This window comes from Pan paniscus, chromosome 2 (assembly GCF_029289425.2).
Source record: "Pan paniscus chromosome 2, NHGRI_mPanPan1-v2.0_pri, whole genome shotgun sequence".
NCBI lineage: Eukaryota > Metazoa > Chordata > Mammalia > Primates > Hominidae > Pan > Pan paniscus.
This window is the reverse complement of record NC_085926.1, coordinates 59951880-59972521: the sequence shown is the minus strand read 5'-3', so window position 1 is coordinate 59972521 and position 20642 is coordinate 59951880. Positions and strand designations below refer to the sequence as shown.

General features: G+C 39.3%; 1 protein-coding gene across 10 annotated transcripts in view; it reads left to right on the top strand.

Annotated features, from left to right (window-relative positions):
* Positions 1 to 20642, top strand: part of FHIT (fragile histidine triad diadenosine triphosphatase) — a 1503390-nt gene that overhangs the window by 1226485 nt on the left and 256263 nt on the right. For all 10 annotated transcript variants that reach the window (XM_034956786.3, XM_063602792.1, XM_034956787.2 and 7 more), the window contains 2 exons: positions 9764 to 9909; positions 12509 to 12538. In XM_034956786.3, the coding sequence (XP_034812677.1) occupies positions 9764 to 9909; positions 12509 to 12538 (176 nt within the window). The remainder of the gene's footprint in view (positions 1 to 9763; positions 9910 to 12508; positions 12539 to 20642) is intronic.

Genomic DNA, 20642 nt, shown 5'->3' with positions numbered 1-20642 from the left:
AGAACCCACAGTTTGGGGAGCATTTTGAAGAAATTATTCATTAGAAAGAATTGTTTCCCATATTAAACAATGAATAAGCCTACATGACATTTATTTTTTCACCAAATATTTATTAAAGGCCAATTCTATGTTAAGCTCTGTGTGTAGCACCAGGAATCCTAGTTGAGCCTATCTATAAAGGAGTATTTCCTCTCTTCTAAGGAGGCTTCATCTGCTAAATACCACCCCTACCTTTAATCTCCTCTCTCCCTTTCTCTCATTTCCTATTTCTTTCCTTTCATATTTATAGTTTGGCTACTTTTTGCCTTCAGATGGCATCTGAACTGTGTTGTGTGGTTGCTCCATTGGCTTGCCCAGCTATATGGAAGATCTGAGGGAAACTGGAATTTTTAGTGTCTCTTAAATGGCATAAGCAAACCTAAATTTGGAATCCATACTTTCAAAACCCGATAGAGCTTGCACTGGAAGAATCCTATCTATGTGGGAGTTTGGGCCCCAGGTTTCACTCTAGCCACCCTATGGAGGTATGTGCTCAGGGCACTCCCCTCATTCACATACTGGTGAAATGAAACTGTGTGTATGGTGAGGGTGCTATTAAATTATTTATGTTGCATGTGGTTTTCTAGATCTGCAATTCATTGCAGATTTTTAGTATTACTTTCTAATCTCTACTTCACTAAAAAGCTTTTTACAGAGTTTTTGAAATGATTCTCATAACAAAGTGTATCTGAAGTTTAAAATAATCTCTCATTGGAGTTATCTTTAAATATTTCTTTAGCTGCTGAGTGCAGTTTATTTCTTCTGTTGCCATACTCCTTCAACTCTTAACTCCTAAGAGCATTTTTACAACATGCTCATCTTCATATTGGTGTGTTCCCATTCTCATGTTTACACATTATGGACAGACTCTTTCGAGTGACAGTTAATTTTCCTTTTCAGTACTCTCCTAACCAGAATTATCTAAATTCTAGACACTTCTGTATATCTCTAGGACAATAACAATAATAATAGATTTTCATAATGGTTACTGAGAGACTTTGCAAGTCCCAGAAATGACTCCTATATCATTAAGAATGGGGGAGAGAGAATTCTTGAAAAAACATTTTTATTGCTGTCTAATTGAAGAATGGCAGGTACTTGGTATACACGCTAATATTTTTTTCCTCCCTGGTGGCAGCCAAAACTAATAAATTCCTGAGTTCTTTCCTCCTGCTCCTTATCAGAGCTTCAGAATCCTCTTCAACATGCTGCTATAAATAGCTACTGCAAGTTGGTTGGGGTTAGCAAAAGAGGTAAAACCTATTTAAGAACAAACTTGCCCTAGTCACTGTGACCACGATGCTCAGAGGCCCCTGCTGACCTATAATTCGGGGTCTCACTGCCAGAGCAGCTACCATTGCAAAGCATTGCTGCCTGTCTTGGTGAAGGAAATAAAGCTGTCGGTCACATACTAGCAGTTAAGGGCTTTAGCCCAGAAGCGACATATATCATTTTCGCTCACAACTCTTTGACCTGTATTCCTTGAGCTTCACCCAACTGCGAGGGTCCAGAAGGCCTACCATATGCCCAGACATGGCAGTAACCTGAACTGTTTGGCAAACAGCACTAATGACTGCCATATCCCATTTGATGTATTTTAATGCTCAACTTCTCAGCATATTGCATTTCACAGAATGCTCTCTTTCTTTGCCCATGTGATTAATAGGACGTGTACTCAACTTTTTGTTTGAAAAACAGAAAAATTATTCAGGCCTCTCTGTGTTTTGGGAAATGATGCTCAAGGTTTCCAAAGAACATCCTCTGAAACATGTGTCCTATGTAGTGTTCTACAATATTAATAATAATTAATAATCATTATTATTTTGTAGATAAGCAAATTTGAGCAGTGCTGCGTACTATTTCTTATTTTTGAGAAGCCAGAATGCATAGTAGTACAGTAAATATGCTGATGAATACTGCGGTAAAGAGAGAGAGAGCTATTTTACTTCATTTCATCCAGTGTTTCTCAATCTTCTCTGACCACACAATTTTTTTTCTGTATAATGTATAAGAGCATCCCATGGAAGCAGTGCTCTGCCATCCCACTCTAGTAAACACTGCAGTAGGTATTATACATGGAGGTTTTTATAACCTTGAGAGGCATTGAAACAGCATGGACATTGTAACAGTGTTGTAGCACATGCCCCTGGCTGGGATTTTCACTTAATAGCTACATGACCTTGGTCATGCAGTTAAACTTTTTTGGCCTCAACTTCTGAATCTGGACATTGGGAGGTGATATTATCTAACTCAAAGGGTTATTGATTATCACTAGACCATACTAGGCAGCAAACAAATGTTATATATTGTTTCTTTCCTTTAATGATATCATTTACTTCTTTCCCACATACTTAGTTTATATGAGCATATTTTTTTCCAGATATGATGCTCTTCCCTCAATCAGTATAAGATTACTTTGCATTGAAAAGTTCACAGAAAAATATGTGAAAGTCAACCAAAGAATCTGTACCAGAATGCTATCGGGCTGCGGGCTCCCCTTTCAATTTACTTTCTTTGAAAGGCAACTGTTTGCTTCTCTCTATGAAAATGATTCTTACTTTTGAGCATCCAGATCAGTACCGGAGTTTTGAGGGCAGCTCAGGGCATGCTGCCTAGGCAAGGATACCTGGGTTCTCTTCCTCCAGATGACCAAGGTCTCATCATATCTCTGACCCAAAGCATATCCCAGGGCAAAACATGAGATAGTGGATATTTGTGAGATGCTTGCCTTGAGAACCAGCTCTGAGCAGAGTGTTATCATTATCTTAATCACACTGCTCTGGAATTTATCATATTCTGGAAATCACATTTGCTTAAAATTACATCTATGTCATTTATGGTTATGGTTGATGAATATCCCATGAACCCTTTATTGAGTTACTGAAATGAGTATGTTAATCCCCATTGAAAAGAGGTGTGGCCCAAACAAAGCAAGATGCTTCTTCAGAATTGTATTTATTAATATTTAAGGGTGATATTTCTGCCTTTCTGATATGAAAATCCGTCAAAGTGCTTACATTGTGAATAGATTACTTTTTGAGATGCCGCCTACTTTGACTCAAAGCTCTGTAATTGTGCTATTTAAATCAAATAAATTGAATATTTTCTTGAAAAGTAGCTGATAGTCCATCCTGCTATTGTTTTGTGAAGTGACATTAAGAATTATTTTAAACATTTACAAGGCCTAGGAGTGTTTGTTAGAGCAAATAATGAATTATACAGGGTCTGCTGAGGTCTGCATTGCAAGCTGGAATGTTCCTTGCTTATCACTAAACTACACACAGATCTGCAGTCGAGATGAATACAGACTCTTTTTTATTAGTTCAGAAGAATGATTAATTCTGTGTTGTATTATCTGATACTGCCTTACTTCATATTAATATATACAGAGGCTAATCAGCCTAATCAAAATCAGTGATATTTTGATGATTTGCTTTATTTTGGTGACTTCTATATTCTGAATCCCTAGAATAGATGAGATATAGAAAACTAAATGGGGGCGAGTCTGAGCAACTCTGATCATAATATTCTGCTGTCATCTTTAATTAATCATCTGAATCAGTACATTTCCATTTATCTGTCAGGGCTCCATATTTAAATATTTCATATTTGTCATGGAAATCCTCCTAAAAATATTTTTAATCAATTATTATCCTTGATGAGCAAATTTTGAACTTATCAAATTTATTTTGAATAAAAATGTGGCAACATAATGGAAATTTTATGTAGTTGGGAAGATTCTCACTTTTGCAGCATCCCCCTTTGTTCTGACTCCACCAGTCCTTTGCAGTTGGTTCTGTGTTTCATGAGGCAGTATGGGAGGCCACAGAAATGGCACATGCATCTCATGTCACATGCCCATTCTCACTGGTGTTGACTGCTCAGAGGTTATATTGGCAAGTATTTGGGGACACTTTGGTTAAAGGAGAGAATTCTGTGGTCGATTATTCTGCCATAAGTTTACCATTGGAAAATAGTGGCAGATGTGCAATGTTTTGCCATCTCAGTGTAACAGAAAGAGCTTTGGTTGGGGAAGCTCACCAATTGAGCTCCAATCCCAACTGTGCTCCTAACTGTGTGACTTTGAACAAGTTAAGTAACCTTTCTATCCCTATTTTTAAAATCTGACAATGAAGGTATTGGAGTAGTTGATGTTTAAGATCCATCTTGGCTGGGCACGGTGGCTCATGCCTGTAACCCCAGCACTTTGGGAGGTGAAGGCAGGCGGATCACCTAAGGTCGGGAGTTTACGACCAGCCTGACCAACGTGGAGAAACCCCGTCTCTACTAAAAATACAAAATTAGCTGGGCATGGTGGTGCATGCCTGTATTTCCAGCTACTTGGGAGGCTGAGGCAGGAGAATCACTTGAACCCAGGAAGCAGAGGTTGCACTGAGCTGAGACTGTGCCATTGCTCTCCAGCCTGGGCAATGAGAGCGAAACTCCATCTCAAAAAAAAAAAAAGGAGCATCTCAACTCTAAAATGCCATCCTGTATTTACTCACTAGGACAGCCAAGATACCTTGGGCCCCTGTTAATTTTTAAACATCCCTGGAACTTCCTAGTGTCCATATCCCTTTTGACTGTCATCTTTCCACTCATCCTGTTAGAAGACAGAATATCTCTACCTTGAATCTGGGTTGGCTTGTGATTTTCTTTGACCAATAGAATGTGGGACAATGTACGCCTTAAGCAACTTCAGAGATTCTGCATCTATTGGGATGGAAGAGCATGTAGAGTGAAGGGCCTAGTGGACCCAGCTGAGCCCAGACTCCGGCCTACCTTCCATCTGAAAGCAGTTGCATGAGTGAGTCCAGGTGAGACCCTCAGCAAAAACCATCCACAGACTTATGGTAGTAAAACCTATCAATGTTGGTTTGTTGTTGTTGTTGTTGTTGTTTTGAGACAGAGTTTTGCTCTTGTAGCCCAGGCTGGAGTGCAATGGCATGACCTTGGCTCACTGCAACCTCCACCTCCCGGATTCAAGGGATTCTTCTGTCTCTGCCTCCTGAGTAGCTGGGATTACAGATGCCCGCCACCATGCCCAGCTATTTTTTTTGTATTTTTAGTAGAGATGGGGTTTCACCATGTTGGCCAGGCTGGTCTTGAACTGCTGACCTCAGGTGATTCGCACGCTTTGGCCTCCCAAAGTGCTGGGATTACAGGCGTGAGCCACTGCGCCTGGCCGATCAATGTTGTTTTAAGGCTCTATGATTTGGGGTAATTTATTATGCAGCAGTAGATAAGTGATAAAGAAACTGGAAGTCAGTGGCTCTCCTGACTCTAGAAGGTCTGAGATGATCTCTGACAGTTATTGCTGACTATCAGCTGAGGTGCCTTAGTTCTTTCTTCATGTTGCCACTTAACAGGCTAGCTGGGATTTTTTATAGCATGTTGGTCTCAGGCTTCCAAGAGAGCAATAATCAGAGGTTTCAAGATCACTTAAGGCCTAACCTTGGAAAGTCACACAGCAACACTGCTATAGATTGGATATTTGACCCTCCAAACCTCATGTTGAAATTTGATCCCTGATGTTGGCGGTAGGGTCTAATGGGAAGTGTTTGGGGGCAGATCTTTCATGAATCACTTGATGTCATCTTTGTGGTAACCAGTGAGCTCTCTACTGCTCTATTAGTTCCCAGAAGAGCTGGTTGTTGAAAAGGGTCTGGCACCTCCCTCCCGTCTCTCTTGCCTCCTTTCTCACCATATGATCTCTGCAAACTGTTTTCCCTTCCACTTCTGCCATGAATGGAAGCATCTTGAGGCCTCCACCAAATTCAGAAGCCAGCATCGTGCTTCTTGGACAGCCTTTAGAACTGTGAGCCAGATAAACCTCTTTTCTTTATAAACTACCCAGCTTCAGGTGTTCTTTTATAACAACACAAACACAAAGTAAGACAAGCACTCAAGGGGAGAGGAAATAGACTGCAACTCTTGATGGAAAGAGGGGGAAAGCCACAGAACAAAACAGCATGTGTAGGATGGGAGGGATTCTTGTGGTCATATTTGCAAATAGCAAACCACACCAGCTCTAGGCACCTGACTAATGCAAATATTTCTTTCTTTCATTGTGTGTATTCTGAGTTGGCAGTGTGTCAGCAAGAGTTCAGCATAGGGCTTGGCATGTGGTCACACCACTTTAATGCAGCAAAAACACCTAAAGTGTTTATGTTCAAAAAGAGAGATAGTCAGTTCTGGGCTGGTGGTGAGCATGAAGAGGAGGAGACGAAGAGGGAAAACAAAAAGAAAGGATTGCCAAGTTTCTGGTAGTCTCTTGTGATATGAATCATGTGTTGTGAGAAGGTCCATAATTCTCAGTAATTAGACTGTCCAACAAGCAATGGATTCAGTGTGTCTGACAACCTGACCCAGTGATAGAGGCTGCAGTATCTAAACTTTCTCAGGAGTCTGGCCCATGATGGAGCCCAAGTCACCTTGAAGCAACCCAAAGTCAGGATGAGAAGGGGCAAAATGCCAGCTTTGTATCCCTCTTTACTTCCTCCAGTTCAGGCAAGCTGGTACTCTCATTTTTGATCTTACGATTCTCTGTTAGGACGAAGGCATACTCACTGCCCAGTGCTGAGGCCTCCTTTCATTGTGGGATTGTAGGTCTCGTCTGCTTTCTTTTTCCAAGGTTAGGTGTTTCTTAAGCGTTCAGCATGTTTGCATCATAGCCTTCTATTTAATGAAAACAGTGGTTCCCTTCTATGAACAGAGTGACTAGGGAATGCAGGGCACAGTTTTAATAAGAGGCTAGGCAAAAATGGAGTCATGAAAGCTCTAACAAGCATGACATCACAGCACTGTCATTAATAACATGAACTTTAGAATCAGACAGAAGGGTTGAATTCTAGTTTTAATCTCATTTTGAGTGTGCTGGTGTGGCAAGTTTCTAATTTTCTATAAGAAATTATTGCTTATAATTCATCTTCAACATGGGAATTATAATAGTATTAATAGTCTATGGGTTTGTTGGAAAGATCGAGTAAGTAAGAGTACGTACAAAAGTGAAATGGTGATTTGGGCCAAAGGAGGAACGCTTAACAACTTTCTTTGAAGCTAACTTTAAGTTGCTGGACCATTTTTAAGGACAGATTTTGGTCTAGGTGTGGAGAAATAGTTCTACTTTAAAAGGTGAAATGTAAAATGAGATGGAAAAGTTTATCTAACACCCTGAGGCAGAATTAGATCTGACCTCCCCTGTGCTCCCACAGCTTTCTATACTGATTTCTACCAATAGCATTCATCTCTCTGTGTTGTAATGATCTGTTTAGAATGCATGACAGTTGGGGACATTAGAATGTGAACGCTTCAAGGTCAGCTACTCTGTCCTGGTCATCTTAGCATCCTAAGTTCCAGCATAGACCCTGGACTGAGAGGAGACTGCAGTGTTGGGATGGATGAGTGAGTAGGTTGCCAGCCCAATCCACTGGTTAAATCACTCCCCAATTTTTAAAGTCCAGTTTAAATCTCATCTGCTCTAAGAAGTCACCTTTGGTTTTCATCTACTGTGAGAAATCTCCTTGTCAGCTATGCAACCTAAATTATAACTATTGACCTTCGCTTCCTTTAAAAAATATTATTACTAAAAAACTCTCCACTCTAGATTATAGGGAGAAGTGGTAACCAGTTCCACAAGTTTTCACACATGATATGTACTGGATAAAACATTTATTCAATTCAATATAGTAACTTTAATTCTTTGAAGGTTATCCTACATGTTGGCTAAGAAATCTTGACAGAGGAGATAATCCCAAGCAAACAGGATCCAGAAGTAAATGTGTCTTTATAGCCTATGTATAATATGGAATTTACCCATTAACAAGGCCTAAGAGGCTCCAAATTAAATTATATTGCATCTGTGATATTATTTTAAAACAATTGGCATATAAAAAGTGGCATTAGAATTACAAAAGCTATCTGCTGTTCTTCTAATTAATTTGCTTTCCCTGAGTTGTTTTTCTAGGAGCAACATGCAAACAAGCAAAATTGACAAACAATAAGATCTTTTTATGGTGTTGAAAAAAAAATTTTTGGATGTCATTGATATTACTAAATTTACATTAGATACATAGGTTGTCTGATTTATTCCACCAGTTTTCACAGTACGCCACTGTTTAAGTGAAATGTCTTCCTTCCCCACCGAGTTGCTGTGTGTGAACATAGCCTAATATAGCACTTATGGACTTCGTTGGAAGCTTGCATGGTTGTCACCCTTGCTGTGGTTTGGTGAAGTCAGGCCTAAGCGAGGGTGTAATTCAAATCAGGGAGGAGGAATATGGGGAAGGGTCCCTTTTCGCACAGAAAAAGCAGCTTCGTGGGAGTGGAGGCTGGCAATCTGCTCAAAGGAAATGAAAGGAAATTCTTCATTTCTAAATGGTTCATTGACCCATGATAATAAAGCGGGCCTGCCAAAGATGGATAATTATCTTTTTAAGTATCAGATGCCCTGTGGGTGAATGCCTCCCTTCTCCTCTCTTGAAAAATGAACCCTGATTTTTAAAATGCTTCTTTTCCTAGTTTACCATTGACATGAATTTCCTGATTATGAGCAAAATTAATCAGTTTCTTCTTTCTCTTCCCCTCTCTCTTATGGAAATCAGGCCTGACCAGTTGAGCTCAGTGTGTTTCCCCTTGGGCTCTGAGTTCTACCAATAGTGGAATGGGGTTGATATTCTAGTGAGACTAGCAATTGCAGAATTATGGTTTTATTATGCCCCTTAGCTGCTTAGCTCCAGGCAGGAGCATGCTGTCTTAAAACAACAAGAAAAAAGAAACAGAAAAACGTACAAGAGTTTGTTTCTCTTGTTAGTATCTAAAAACTAAACAAATATTTATATATATAGTGTGTGTATATACACATGTGTGCATACATGTGTGTATAGTGACTGAAATGTTATTGATGGTGTAACAGTGAATATTAATTTCCTATCAAGAAGTAATAAAATTTCTATCCTTTTTTCTCCGATCTTATATGTTGCTGAGACCAATAGTATAAATACGTTGCCTTGTCTAACTTGTAGAATGCATTAAGAATGCTTTATTTGAATAAACAGACAACCTTTCTTTCATGATTTACCTTCAAATGTCTTCTTTTGGATTCTAAAAAAAAAATTAGTCTGAGGAACTCTTGTCATAAATTGCTTAACCACATGGCACCTCTCTTAGTTATGGATAAGGTTCACTGTACATTTTCAGAATGTCTATACTCTTTTAAAAATAAAATAAACATCTACTTTTGTATGTTCATTGCATAATTTTCTTATTTCTCTAAAGAGATAATTTAAATTAAAAATTTATCCGCATGTTCTACCTAGAGAAACCAAGTAGATATTCCAGTTGCTTTTTCAACCTAGTGCCTTTGGCTGCTGAAGCAGACACAGCTTTAGAATAGGGGTCAAGAGATAATGATCTAGAATAGATCTTGCCTCCTCGCATAATTATCTCACCATACACTTGAGTCTGTCTGTACACGAATGTCCCTTTCTTTTGCAAGAAATTCTTCTGCATACCACAGCTTCTCCTTCAAAGTGTAATTATCCATGTATGGAAGCTGTCTTTCAACTCTCTGGAGTTCAGTGGATGGTAAATATCTGTTTATTCATTCCTTAGTCTTTGAGAGTTCAGGCCCTGGTCCAAGAGGATTCAATCCTGTGGGTATAAACTGCTTGGTAAGAACACTACCCAAAGCCAGCAGCATGGGCCTTAACAGACCTTGCTACAGATGTCCTCGTGTGCCCGCTGCGGCCAGTGGAGCGCTTCCATGACCTGCGTCCTGATGAAGTGGCCGATTTGTTTCAGGCGACCCAGAGAGTCGGGACAGTGGTGGAAAAACATTTCCATGGGACCTCTCTCACCTTTTCCATGCAGGTGAGTGTACAGATTACTCAGAAATGATTTTTCTTCCCTTTCATATCCCGGCATTGGGCTTGCTCCTCCTGATATCTTACCAGGAAGGCAGGTGTGATTGTTTGTATTTTAGGTAGCAGCCAAAAAAAGAGATTTCTAATGCAAGGCAACCCTACTGTCCATCAGCCCCAAGATGGACCGTGGGATAGTGTCTAAGGTGATGTCTGAGGCTTGTTTACCAAGCAGGTGGGAGTAATGGATAAGTGATTTAATGGACATTCAGACATTCCAAATTGCTTACTGGAACTGGGACTGGAAAAATCATTTTCATTCCATGGTAACTAATTTTTGAGCACTGCATGGACTAAGCCCTGCTCTAATTCCAGGGTGGCAGTGATATGCAGCTTAGGTTGGGCCTTACCTTTTGTCTGTCTTTAATTCAAGATGCAGAGATTGATCACAGATTAGTTAGAAGCTAGATTCACTGGTTGGGTGTGGCCCACTGACCAGTGAAGAAATCAGATCCCCAGTCACTGAAGATTTTTAGGCAGAGGTTGAGCCAACAATTGTCAGGTTGGGAGAAGGATGTCCATGGTGAGTCATCAGTAGGGAATTGAGTAAATCCGTAGTAACATACCATGAGCTCCTTCAGGTCCTCTATGGAAAGGGCTGGGGTATCAATGTATAAAGTCCTTCATGGCTCTGAAATTGGATGACTCTGTAATTGCCCTTTAGAAGGACACACTTTCAAAATGTGAGGACTCTGTACTCAGCCTGTTAGTTAAACTGAATGTTTGCCATTCTTCGTCCCCTCCTTAGCTCTCTACCATAGAGTTTCAAAGAGACCAGATAAAGAAAGCCAGTGTTTTCAGGTTATGAAGGCTCAGACTAAAAGTGCTCATCTTCTTCTCAAACAGATTTTTTTCTTTCTTTTTTTGCTGCCATGTCTGTGTTAAGAGTAGCTAAACTTCCCCCAAATGCTTTGTGTGTGTGTGTGTTGTATGTCAAACCATTTTAGTCCCCTTCAGGCAGGTAGTTCAGCTCAGAGTGGGTTTATCAAGCTTATGTTGCAAACTGTGTTTCTGGAGAGACTAAATGAAGGCAGTGAATGAAAACCTCTGTTAATGTTTAGTGAGATACAAGAATAAAAATCACATTTATAGGAAATGGCCATTGCTGGTTATGGAACATTTTTCACTAGAAAGTTAATTCCATAAATGTAAGAGCTGACTTGTGTTAGCACCTAGAGTACTTTCGTATATGCAATGTGGTCAAACTATTTTTTACTGTAACCTACAGTAAGATATATATTTATTTCAAAATCATGCCTGTCTCCCCTGACACACATATATGAAATATATGCATATGCCTATATTGATAAAGGAAACCAGAGTTTCACAAAACAATGTTTACTCATTCTGTGCAGTCTAATAGTTTTTATTCTATTAAGATCTGATTTCTGGCTGGGTGTGGTGGCTCACACCTGTAATCCCAGCACTTTGGGAGGCTAAGACCAGCAGCTCTCTTGAGCTCAGGAGTTTGAGATCAGCTTGGGCAACATGGCAAAACCCTGTCCCTAAGAAAAATACAAAAATTAGCCAGGCATGATGGTGCATGCCTGTAGTCAGAGTTACTCAGGAGGCTGAGGCAGGAGAATCACTTGAGTCCAGGAGGTCAAGGCTGCAGTGAGCCGCCATCATGCCACCATACTCTGGCCTGGACAACTGAGTAAGACCCTTTCTCAAAAAAAAAAAAAAAAACAAAAAACACCTGATTTACATTGTTTGTAATGCTGATTGCAACCCATTAAGTTAACTTCATGACCCACTAATGGATTGTGACTCTAAGTTTGAAAATCCCTGATATACACAGTTGTGCTTAATCCTTACGGCGGGAGTTCTCACTCCATTAGTCAGGCTCATAGAGGTAGACAAACCTGGCTAAAGTTGCAGAGGTGAAATTCTATTTTGGAATTTCTGATTGTGGAGCCATTGCTTGTTTGGCCATCTCAACCAGCTGAGTATCTGCTTTTGCTTTATATTATGGCTGGTGACTTGGTGAGTTTGCTCATTTCCAACTAAGCTTCAGAAACAGAGAAAGGGAACCAGTTTGAGAAAAGGGTCCAACTACAATGAACACTACCATTTGTCTCCCACAAGGTCAGAATAGCCAGAGGACTCTTCCCATATGAAATACCCCATATTCTTGCTTAATGGCTTATGTTTATAGCAGATTTCCTGAGTAGAAGCTTAAAGTAATCAGACATTAATTAAACCACCTCTAAAGATAACCAGAAGGTGTAATACTTCACCTCCCCAAACATTTTCAGCCTTCCTTTAATGCAATTAAAACCATAGCCTAGAGCAAAGAGCATGAAAAGTAGCAAGGAGTTGGCTTGCTGGATAATTTATATCATTTTTATACATAACTTCGCACTTACTCTCAGGTGGAAATGGAGAACTGTCTAATCCCACACATTTGAAGCCAATGGTCCCCATGAGAATACTATAAATTAACACACAATGAAATTGCATCTAAATTATTAATGGGTGATATTTCTGAATAAGCAGGAGATACCATCTATCTATTCTCACCTCTGTTGGTTTTTTCCTACTTCTAGGATGGACCCGAAGCCGGACAGACTGTGAAGGTGAGTGCTTATTATGTGCATACAAATTAATAAGAGGCGATTATGAGAACTAATAAAAAATCACGAGTCATATGCAGCACATTGCTGTTTCATTATGTTACCTTCGAGGTCAGAGAGACCCTCAGTGTTAGAGCCATAAATCCTGACATTATAAACTCTGCCAAACAATATGTTTCCCATTAGTTTACAAGACATTTACTTTTAGTAGTAAAATTATTATTGTGCAAACGCTAAAACAGAAACTAAATCAAGGAGTCCGGAAACAGAAGTCAAAGTGGTTCATGTGAGAGAGTGTCTAGGAAATAGCATGTGAGCTTCCTGTGGGTTTGTGCAGCCCCATGTTAAGCCTGGGGTGTCTTTGACACACCTTTGCTTCTTGACATAGTCTGCTTTTGCTTCATTGTTTTTGAGTGAAGCAATAACCGCAGCAGTAGCATCAAGCTACCTCCCTTCCTTTCTGTCTCTGTGCTTCTCTCTGTTCTCCTTCTCGTCACCCCCACACCTACTCTTTTCCTCCCTGTGTACTTAATACCAAAGTTCAAACCTAATGGAGTCAGTGGAGCTCAAAGATGGGTTTTTAAGTGTGCTAGGAGAAGAAAGGAGAATTTATTAGGATAGTCTCTGCTTCTGTAGTAAAAATGAAATAATAAAATCCTGGCTGATTCAGAAGCTGGGTTTCAGCTCTTTTCATACAAATGCTAATTCCTATACGGGTAGATTCTGCACCTAAGTCATAGAAAAGGCTCTATTTTTGGTGCTAGAAGTCAGAAGCAAGTCAGGCTGGGATGTTAATGTTACACTTTGTTGAAATAAAGTTTAATGCTTCGAAGACTAGCTGTGAGTGGATAAGGTGCTGCCCACACAAACAATGCCAAATAAACGTAAGTTCCCTTTTGATCTTACTTTACTTTTGTCTTTAACACAGCTATTCTGGGACTTTTAAAATACAATCTCTGGGAAATACTTCTAAGCAGTGAAAGTTTATGTAGGGACTGCCACCATATGGGCCACCAAATTCCTTATCATAAAAAAGGGCTAGCCTCCTAATTGCTCTACACACAGGGTGTGGTGATAGACACAGAGGCTTTCAGCTTTCCTCTGTCCCACTGTCTCACCTCCATGTGAGGCTCTAAATATACGGATGCAAAGAAAGGATTTAATACCTGTGGCTTCTTTTTGAAATCACTTCTTGAAATGCAAAACACAAATGTTTAAACTTGGTTCCCAGATTTTTTAGAACTCAGTATTCAAATGTAAATTCCAACTCTACCGGATTAGTTAGATGCACTATGCAATATCTATTTGATGGAATTCCTTCAGCCATTGAAAGTGATACTGTAGAGGCATAGCTAGTGACATGGGGGAATGCACAAACTGTATTAAGTGGGATGCACAGAATGATAATAGGTACATAGTAAGCATAGCTAAAACTTATATGAATAGATAGGTTATATGATCTCAAAATTTCATTTAGCCATTCTAAAGCGGGATAGAAAATACTTGCTATGCAACAGGCTCTGAATAGAGATAGAAAGTAGATTAGTGGTTGCCAGGGACTGGGACAAGGAAGGAATGGGGAATGATTCCTAATGGATACAGGTTCTTTTAGGGTAATGAAAACGTTGTGGACTTAGTGGTGATGGTTGTGCAACATTGTGAATATAATAAAGCCACTGAATTGTACGTTTTAAAATGGTGAATTTTATCATATTTGAATTATCTCTTGACTAAAAATAATAAACACACACACACAAAACAAATAAGCAGTGAGCCTAGCTGGGCTGAAAACTATGGCTACAGATTGTGTAACTCCAATAGTAATTACTTTTTGATGTCCCAATTATCTGGCCAAAATGTGTAATGTTTTTGTTACCTTTGATGGTGATGATGATGGACTAATTCTTAACATATAGTACTTATATATGAATTGTTGAATGTGGTTATTGTTATCATCACCCTGATTATTTAGCTTAAGTTGAATTTTTTAAAACAATTCTGTTTTTTAAATCAGCAGGTTATGCTGTTTTGCACATCTTTCAGTTGTTTCCAACCTGATCACAGAAGTTTCCTGATATGAAATAATGGGGATATCTTGACTCGTTTGTAGAATATGGTGGTTATAAGAAAACCACCATACACACACACACACACACACACACACACACACACACACACACATAAAATCCCAGAGAACAATGAAGGTTCCAAAGCTGTCCTTTTAGACAAAGTATCCATATCTAAAGTTGTTGAATCTGCTTTTCAAAATGTGATCTTTGTATCACCTGCATGAAAATTAACTTTGGTATCAGTTAACAACAACAAAAAGTTGATTCTCAGTTCTTATTCCAAATCTACTTATTTAGAATACTGTGACTGGGGCTTGGGAATCTTCATTATTAACAAGCACATCCCATGATAGATATTTGCCAGCCTCAGTATTGTATGATGATAAAATATTGAGTGGCAATGGCCACATAATTATGACCCCTGGAAGCCAGTCTTGCAGTAGCCAGCCCCTCTAGGGGACAAAGCAGCATCTTTAATATTCAGCTGTCCAGTTGTGAATACTACAGTTCAAGACTCTGAGCATTTCATATTTTGAAATTCACACAGTTGCACATTTTAAGGCAGCATTTGACAACCTGCCATGGAAAGCACAGTGACTGTTCTCTTCATCTTTGCCTCTGTGTCTCATTCTTGAGATTCTGCCTGATCCCTGGGTTCTAAACCATTTTTGTCTCATGCTGAGTGGTAATAGCAATAAGCCCAGTAATGGTCTTTTCCCCTGGAGCACCTGTTGTTATCGTTAATGAAGGTGCACCACTGAGTTAGCCTCTTGAACATGATACCACTGTAGGGTTTTTTTGTTTCAGGGGCTTTAAATTCTGCTTTGCAAAGAACAAGCGTGGCCTTGCTTACTCAGTAAGGCACTTGTAGTCAGGAAAGGGAAATATCAAAGTAAAAAAGTGACCTCTTATTTCACAATTGATTATTAACTCTCCTTTTTGGGTTTAAAAGTAGTAGAACCCTGCCATCCACAAGGTGATTATTGCAGCAGTTTGATGTCCTGCAGGCTTGAGAAATAATCTTTTTCTTTCATCTTCAACCATACAGATCCAAACAGCCTCCCTGACCCTTCATCTGAAGTAGCTCTCCTAAAGCCCCTACTCTCTGTCCTGGTGCATGATTTGATTTCTCTCGAGGCATTCTTCATTGTCTTTTGTTTGTTTGGCTATGCACCTGTACCTCTGTCTTTTCTCTAGTTCTTTGAGAAGGAAAGCTTTGTGAGGACCTGGATTTTGTCATTGTTTATGATAGGTCTCAGGACACGCTACCCCCAAAATATGCTAGCTCTGCATACTGAGTATTTTAAGGTGAAGGAAACTGAGAAAACTACAGAAGCAGGAACATCACTCTCTGACCTTTTTCCATTTGTCTACCCTCAAGTGTGCCATAAAAGAATTCTCTGACCTAACACCCATGCAAGTAGGTCATAAGACCTTCATTCCAGAGGAGTTCTGCCCTCTACTCACATGCCAAGAAGAATCTGAACACACAGGCCTTGCTAAGTTTTCCCCAATTTATTACCATCAAGTCATACTCTTTTATCATCCAGTCATACTTCTGCATGACTGTCCGTAAAAATACACAGTTGTCTTTAGGTCTTTATTTCTAAAGGCTCCCATGGCACATAAAATTTATATTAAATGTATTCGTTAGGCTTTCCTCTCGTTAATCTGTATTGTGTTACAGGGGTCTGAGCCATGAACCGGGCAATGGGTAAGGAAATGACACAGCTTTTTCTCCGGTTTATTTTCTATGGCTCTTTTGTGTGGGGAAGAGAATGATGATGATAATGGAACTTTGCTTGTTGCTTGTTGGAACGAATCTCATAAGTTTCTAACTTTAGTTAACATGAAGTAGAAGACGATATGTATGTGTATTCCAGCATGCAGTCAGCAATATTCCTGGAATCTCTATCAAAAGTCTTCTATATTCCAGGTGTTACTAACGAAGACTAAAATTTCCACGAATCAAGTTCTCAAATCATGTTCCAAAATGTAATTCCATCTAATCTAACCATTAAGGCAATATTCATTTCTTTAGAAGCGATGCTGCTTAATGAGTTAAATGTGAGGTATCTTTTAGCACAATTGGTATGTTCATCTTTGGGTGGGAGGCGGTTTTAGGTATATTAAAGAGAGATTTATTCCAGGCAGGTAATCTGGAATCTTGTAAGAACTGTTTATAGATTATGCTTGCTTACACTCTTCTATGTTTATGGTACTTGAATCTTCTACTTAGAAATTTAATTTTATAGTATTAATGCAGTGGGAAGTAGCTGTTAATAACTTTTAAGATATTAGAAATTACTTTTTAGATTGCTCTAGAAGAAGAAGATAATTATTTATAGAAGTATAATTCAAAAATTAAATGAGATAAAAAGGAAGCTCTTCTGTTCACTGAGAAGTTTCTGTGGTTCTAGAACAAATTTTCCACCTGAAAATTTGGTAATCTTTCAGATTCATGAAAATGAGGACATTTTATCTGTTAATTAAGTCTAGTAGTTAACATACTTTGGCATCAGAGGTTCCGTTAGGAATATTAGCCCTATTAACTTCCTAACTGTGCACCTTTGGATCAGCCTTTTAGCCTCTCTGAACATCAATTTCCTTGTTTTTTTTTTTTGAATGCAGAAACCCTATCTATTATATTGAGTGATAGTGGAGAAAAACTGATGTATTCATGTTCAGTACATGGTATATGTAGCAGAGATTGGCTAGGATTTGGACATGGATATAGAATCTGACCAGTCCACCCCAGTTCAAATCCCGGCCCTGCCACATCATGGCCCTTGGACCTCGTGCATGTTTCTTAACGTTAATCTCAATCTCAGTTTCTCATCTATAAAATAGATTGTGGCTAGGCTTTAAGGGGTTGTAACTAGCATTGAGATGGTTTGTGGTGCTGCCAAATTCGCTTAATTATTATACACTGAATTCTCTCGCTACGAATGACTGCCTTTTGGTTAAATTCTTGAGAAAACTTTACTCTGATTATATGACTTGTGCTATTTAAGTATCTTATCTGAACTTATAAAAATGACACTTTGAAAATTCAGAAATCTGCCTTCTTAATTGGGGAAAATAATACTGGCCCTCTCTGTCCGAACATTTTTAGCCTCTGGTGTATGCATAGATGATCACGAGTAAGTCGCGGTTACAAATCGATAGAGTACTTCACAGTTACCTGAAGAAGGTAGTCATAGGACAGAAGCCTGCCTGCCCCATGCTTTGCTGACTCAGTAGTTCTGATGTGGGGCCTAGGACTCTGTCCTAACAGACACCACAAGTGATTCTGATGCACACTTCACTTTTCTGAAGCTGCTTTCCTAAAGGAGTGATAAGAAGCAGTTGTAGGGGCTGCTGCTCTCAACCCAAACCAATTTCTAGGACAGATTTGATGTGTACAGAAAGAGAGAAAGCCTTATCTTGAGGATGAAAATGATTTTCTTTTACCGTTACTTATTATTTTCATTTGGAAAGACACTCCAAGAGAGATGTGATTTGCCATAGGACTTTTATCCTTTCATTACAGCCATGGTGAACAGTGCCTTGACTATGTTAATACCGAATGCATGTATTTACTGCATGAAGAATTGGTATCTTCAGGATGCTGTAGCTTTTATCTTGTATAATTGCCTTAAAATTTGCATCTCTGCCCTCAGAATGAATCCAGTTTGACTGGGTTGGTAAACCAAAGACAACTGCAGTGCTCAGGGGATGGGTTTGGGTGTACATGTGGGAGTGGACGCCTTAGAGAAGTGTTGAGGTTCCAAGCCCTTTCCCTCTGGCATGTAAATATCTCTGACTTCCCCTCCCTCTCCCGCTCCTGGTGATTTGAGGCAAAACCCCCAGTCCCCAGCTCTCCAGGCAGAAGGGGCTGGGGGCCTGCCTGTCTCCTTTGGGAAACTTCCTCTCTCCTACTAAACCCTCAAGCCCTTTCCTAAGTAGATATCAAATCATTGAGTTTTTCCGTTTCTAGTTTGTTAACTTTGATTTGCATGATACCATTTGGATCAAAGCACTGAAAGAAAAATTAACCAAGTCCCCTAGTATTTTCACGTTCTTATTTACTTTTTCCCTGTTCATTCAAACTCAAAGGCAGCTAAGGTGAAAGAGATGAGAGAGATCCTGAAGCAGGGATGAGGGTGAGAAGAAAATGCAGGAAGTTAAAGCATACTGATGAAGAGGAAGGACTCTGGGGCCAGACTACTTGGTTTCAAACCCAGAGCTGTCGCCTACCAGGTGCATGAACCCTGGGCGAGTTAACCTTTCTGAGCTCCCCCACATTCATTCATAAACTTAGAAAATGGAGGTCTTAAGAGTATCCTGTCTCTTGGGAGTGTTGTGAGGACCAAATGGATTAATGCATGTAAATCCCTGTAAAATAGTGCCTGGCACATAGTAAAGTCTCAATACATGTTCACCATTAGTTTTATAATTCTTACTTCAGTCCTCGCAACAACCTGCAAAAGTAGGCATTAATATTTTACACTTAGGGAAACTGAGGTTTAAAGAAAAAAAATCACATACTGGAAAAGCACAGTTGACAGATAGTGGAATTGGGATTCAAACCCAAGCCTATCCAAAATTTCAACTCTTCATTATATCATATGACCAGGCTGTTCCTAAAAAAATATGTTGTATCCTGTAATCACAGTAGAAGAAGCTCAAGCACAGGTTTTGTAAATATTTTGTCACCCTTACCACATGTTAATCTATATTATTTTGCTCTGCTTGGAATAATGTTGGTTTCCATCTAAAAATATCCAGAGGACAATCCCTGTTTATTACACAGGTGAAGCTTAACCTAAATGCTGCTTTATTGCTGTATGTCAATTTATAGCAGAATTATATGCTTTTAGTGTTTAATTTTTCATTAGTACTACCAAACAAATCCCCTCAGTAATTAGAGGCCCTGACATATAGCAAAGTGGATATTTGGCTGTTTAATTTATTTTGATATTTGTAATGCCAACACGTGGCACATATAGTAGGGACATTCAATGTTTTATAGGATTCAGTAAACTGTCTTTTACACCTGAGGCTCAGAGCCTGTAATTTCTACTTAATCACTGTGAAGTCAAACCTCCTGTGAAAGGCAAGTGTTTTGTAGAGCCTAAAATACCACCTAAATGTAAGGCGTTATTATTCAGTCAGAGTCTTACCTTTGTTGATGTAGTAAGGCCGGTTACTCACTGTTGTCATTTTGCTATAGGATACTAGTGCTCAATAACTAATCATTGAAGGAGCACTACTCTGCCTCACCATTTTGCTATGGGTGTTTCAAGCCTAGGAAATCAAATATAAAAATCTCTAACTCCATGTAATCAGCTCATTCTAATTTCAAAATTTTAAACCTGTGATATCCAAATACTTGGCTGGCCAAACTGTCAATTCTGTTAAAAAAAAAAAAAAAGTAAAATAAATGCAGCCCAATTAATCATGTGAGAAAGATTCAGTACTTTTGAGTAAATATTAGTGGCCAATTCAACCTCAGTAGATGAGCCATTTGTTTTATTTTTATTTTTTTGAGACAGAGTCTCGCTTTGTTGCCCAGGCTGAAGTGCAGTGGTGTGATCTCGGCTTATTAAAACCTCTGCCTCCCGGGTTCAAATAATCCTCCCACCTCACCCTCCTGAGTAACTAGGACTACAGGCCCGAGCCACCATGCCTAGCTATTTTTTGTATTTTTAATAGAGATGAGGTTTCATCATGTTGGCCAGGCTGGTCTCAAACTCCTGACATCCAGTGATCCTCCTGCCTTGGCCTCTTAAAGTGCTCTGGAACCATTTGTTTTAGACTACACCACATCCTTAAATACAGAATGGGGAATGAAAGCCCATACAATAATGTGTGCCTTGATTGAAATTGGGCCTTTTAGCTGAAACAGATCCAAATGCTACAAACTTTTGATTAGTAGTTATTAACAGCAGGAAATAATAAAATAAAAGAACAGGTTGCTTATAGGCTGCCATATAATTTATAAACATGTAGATCTATATATGGCTTAGAAGGAAGGACACAGATAACATTCTTAC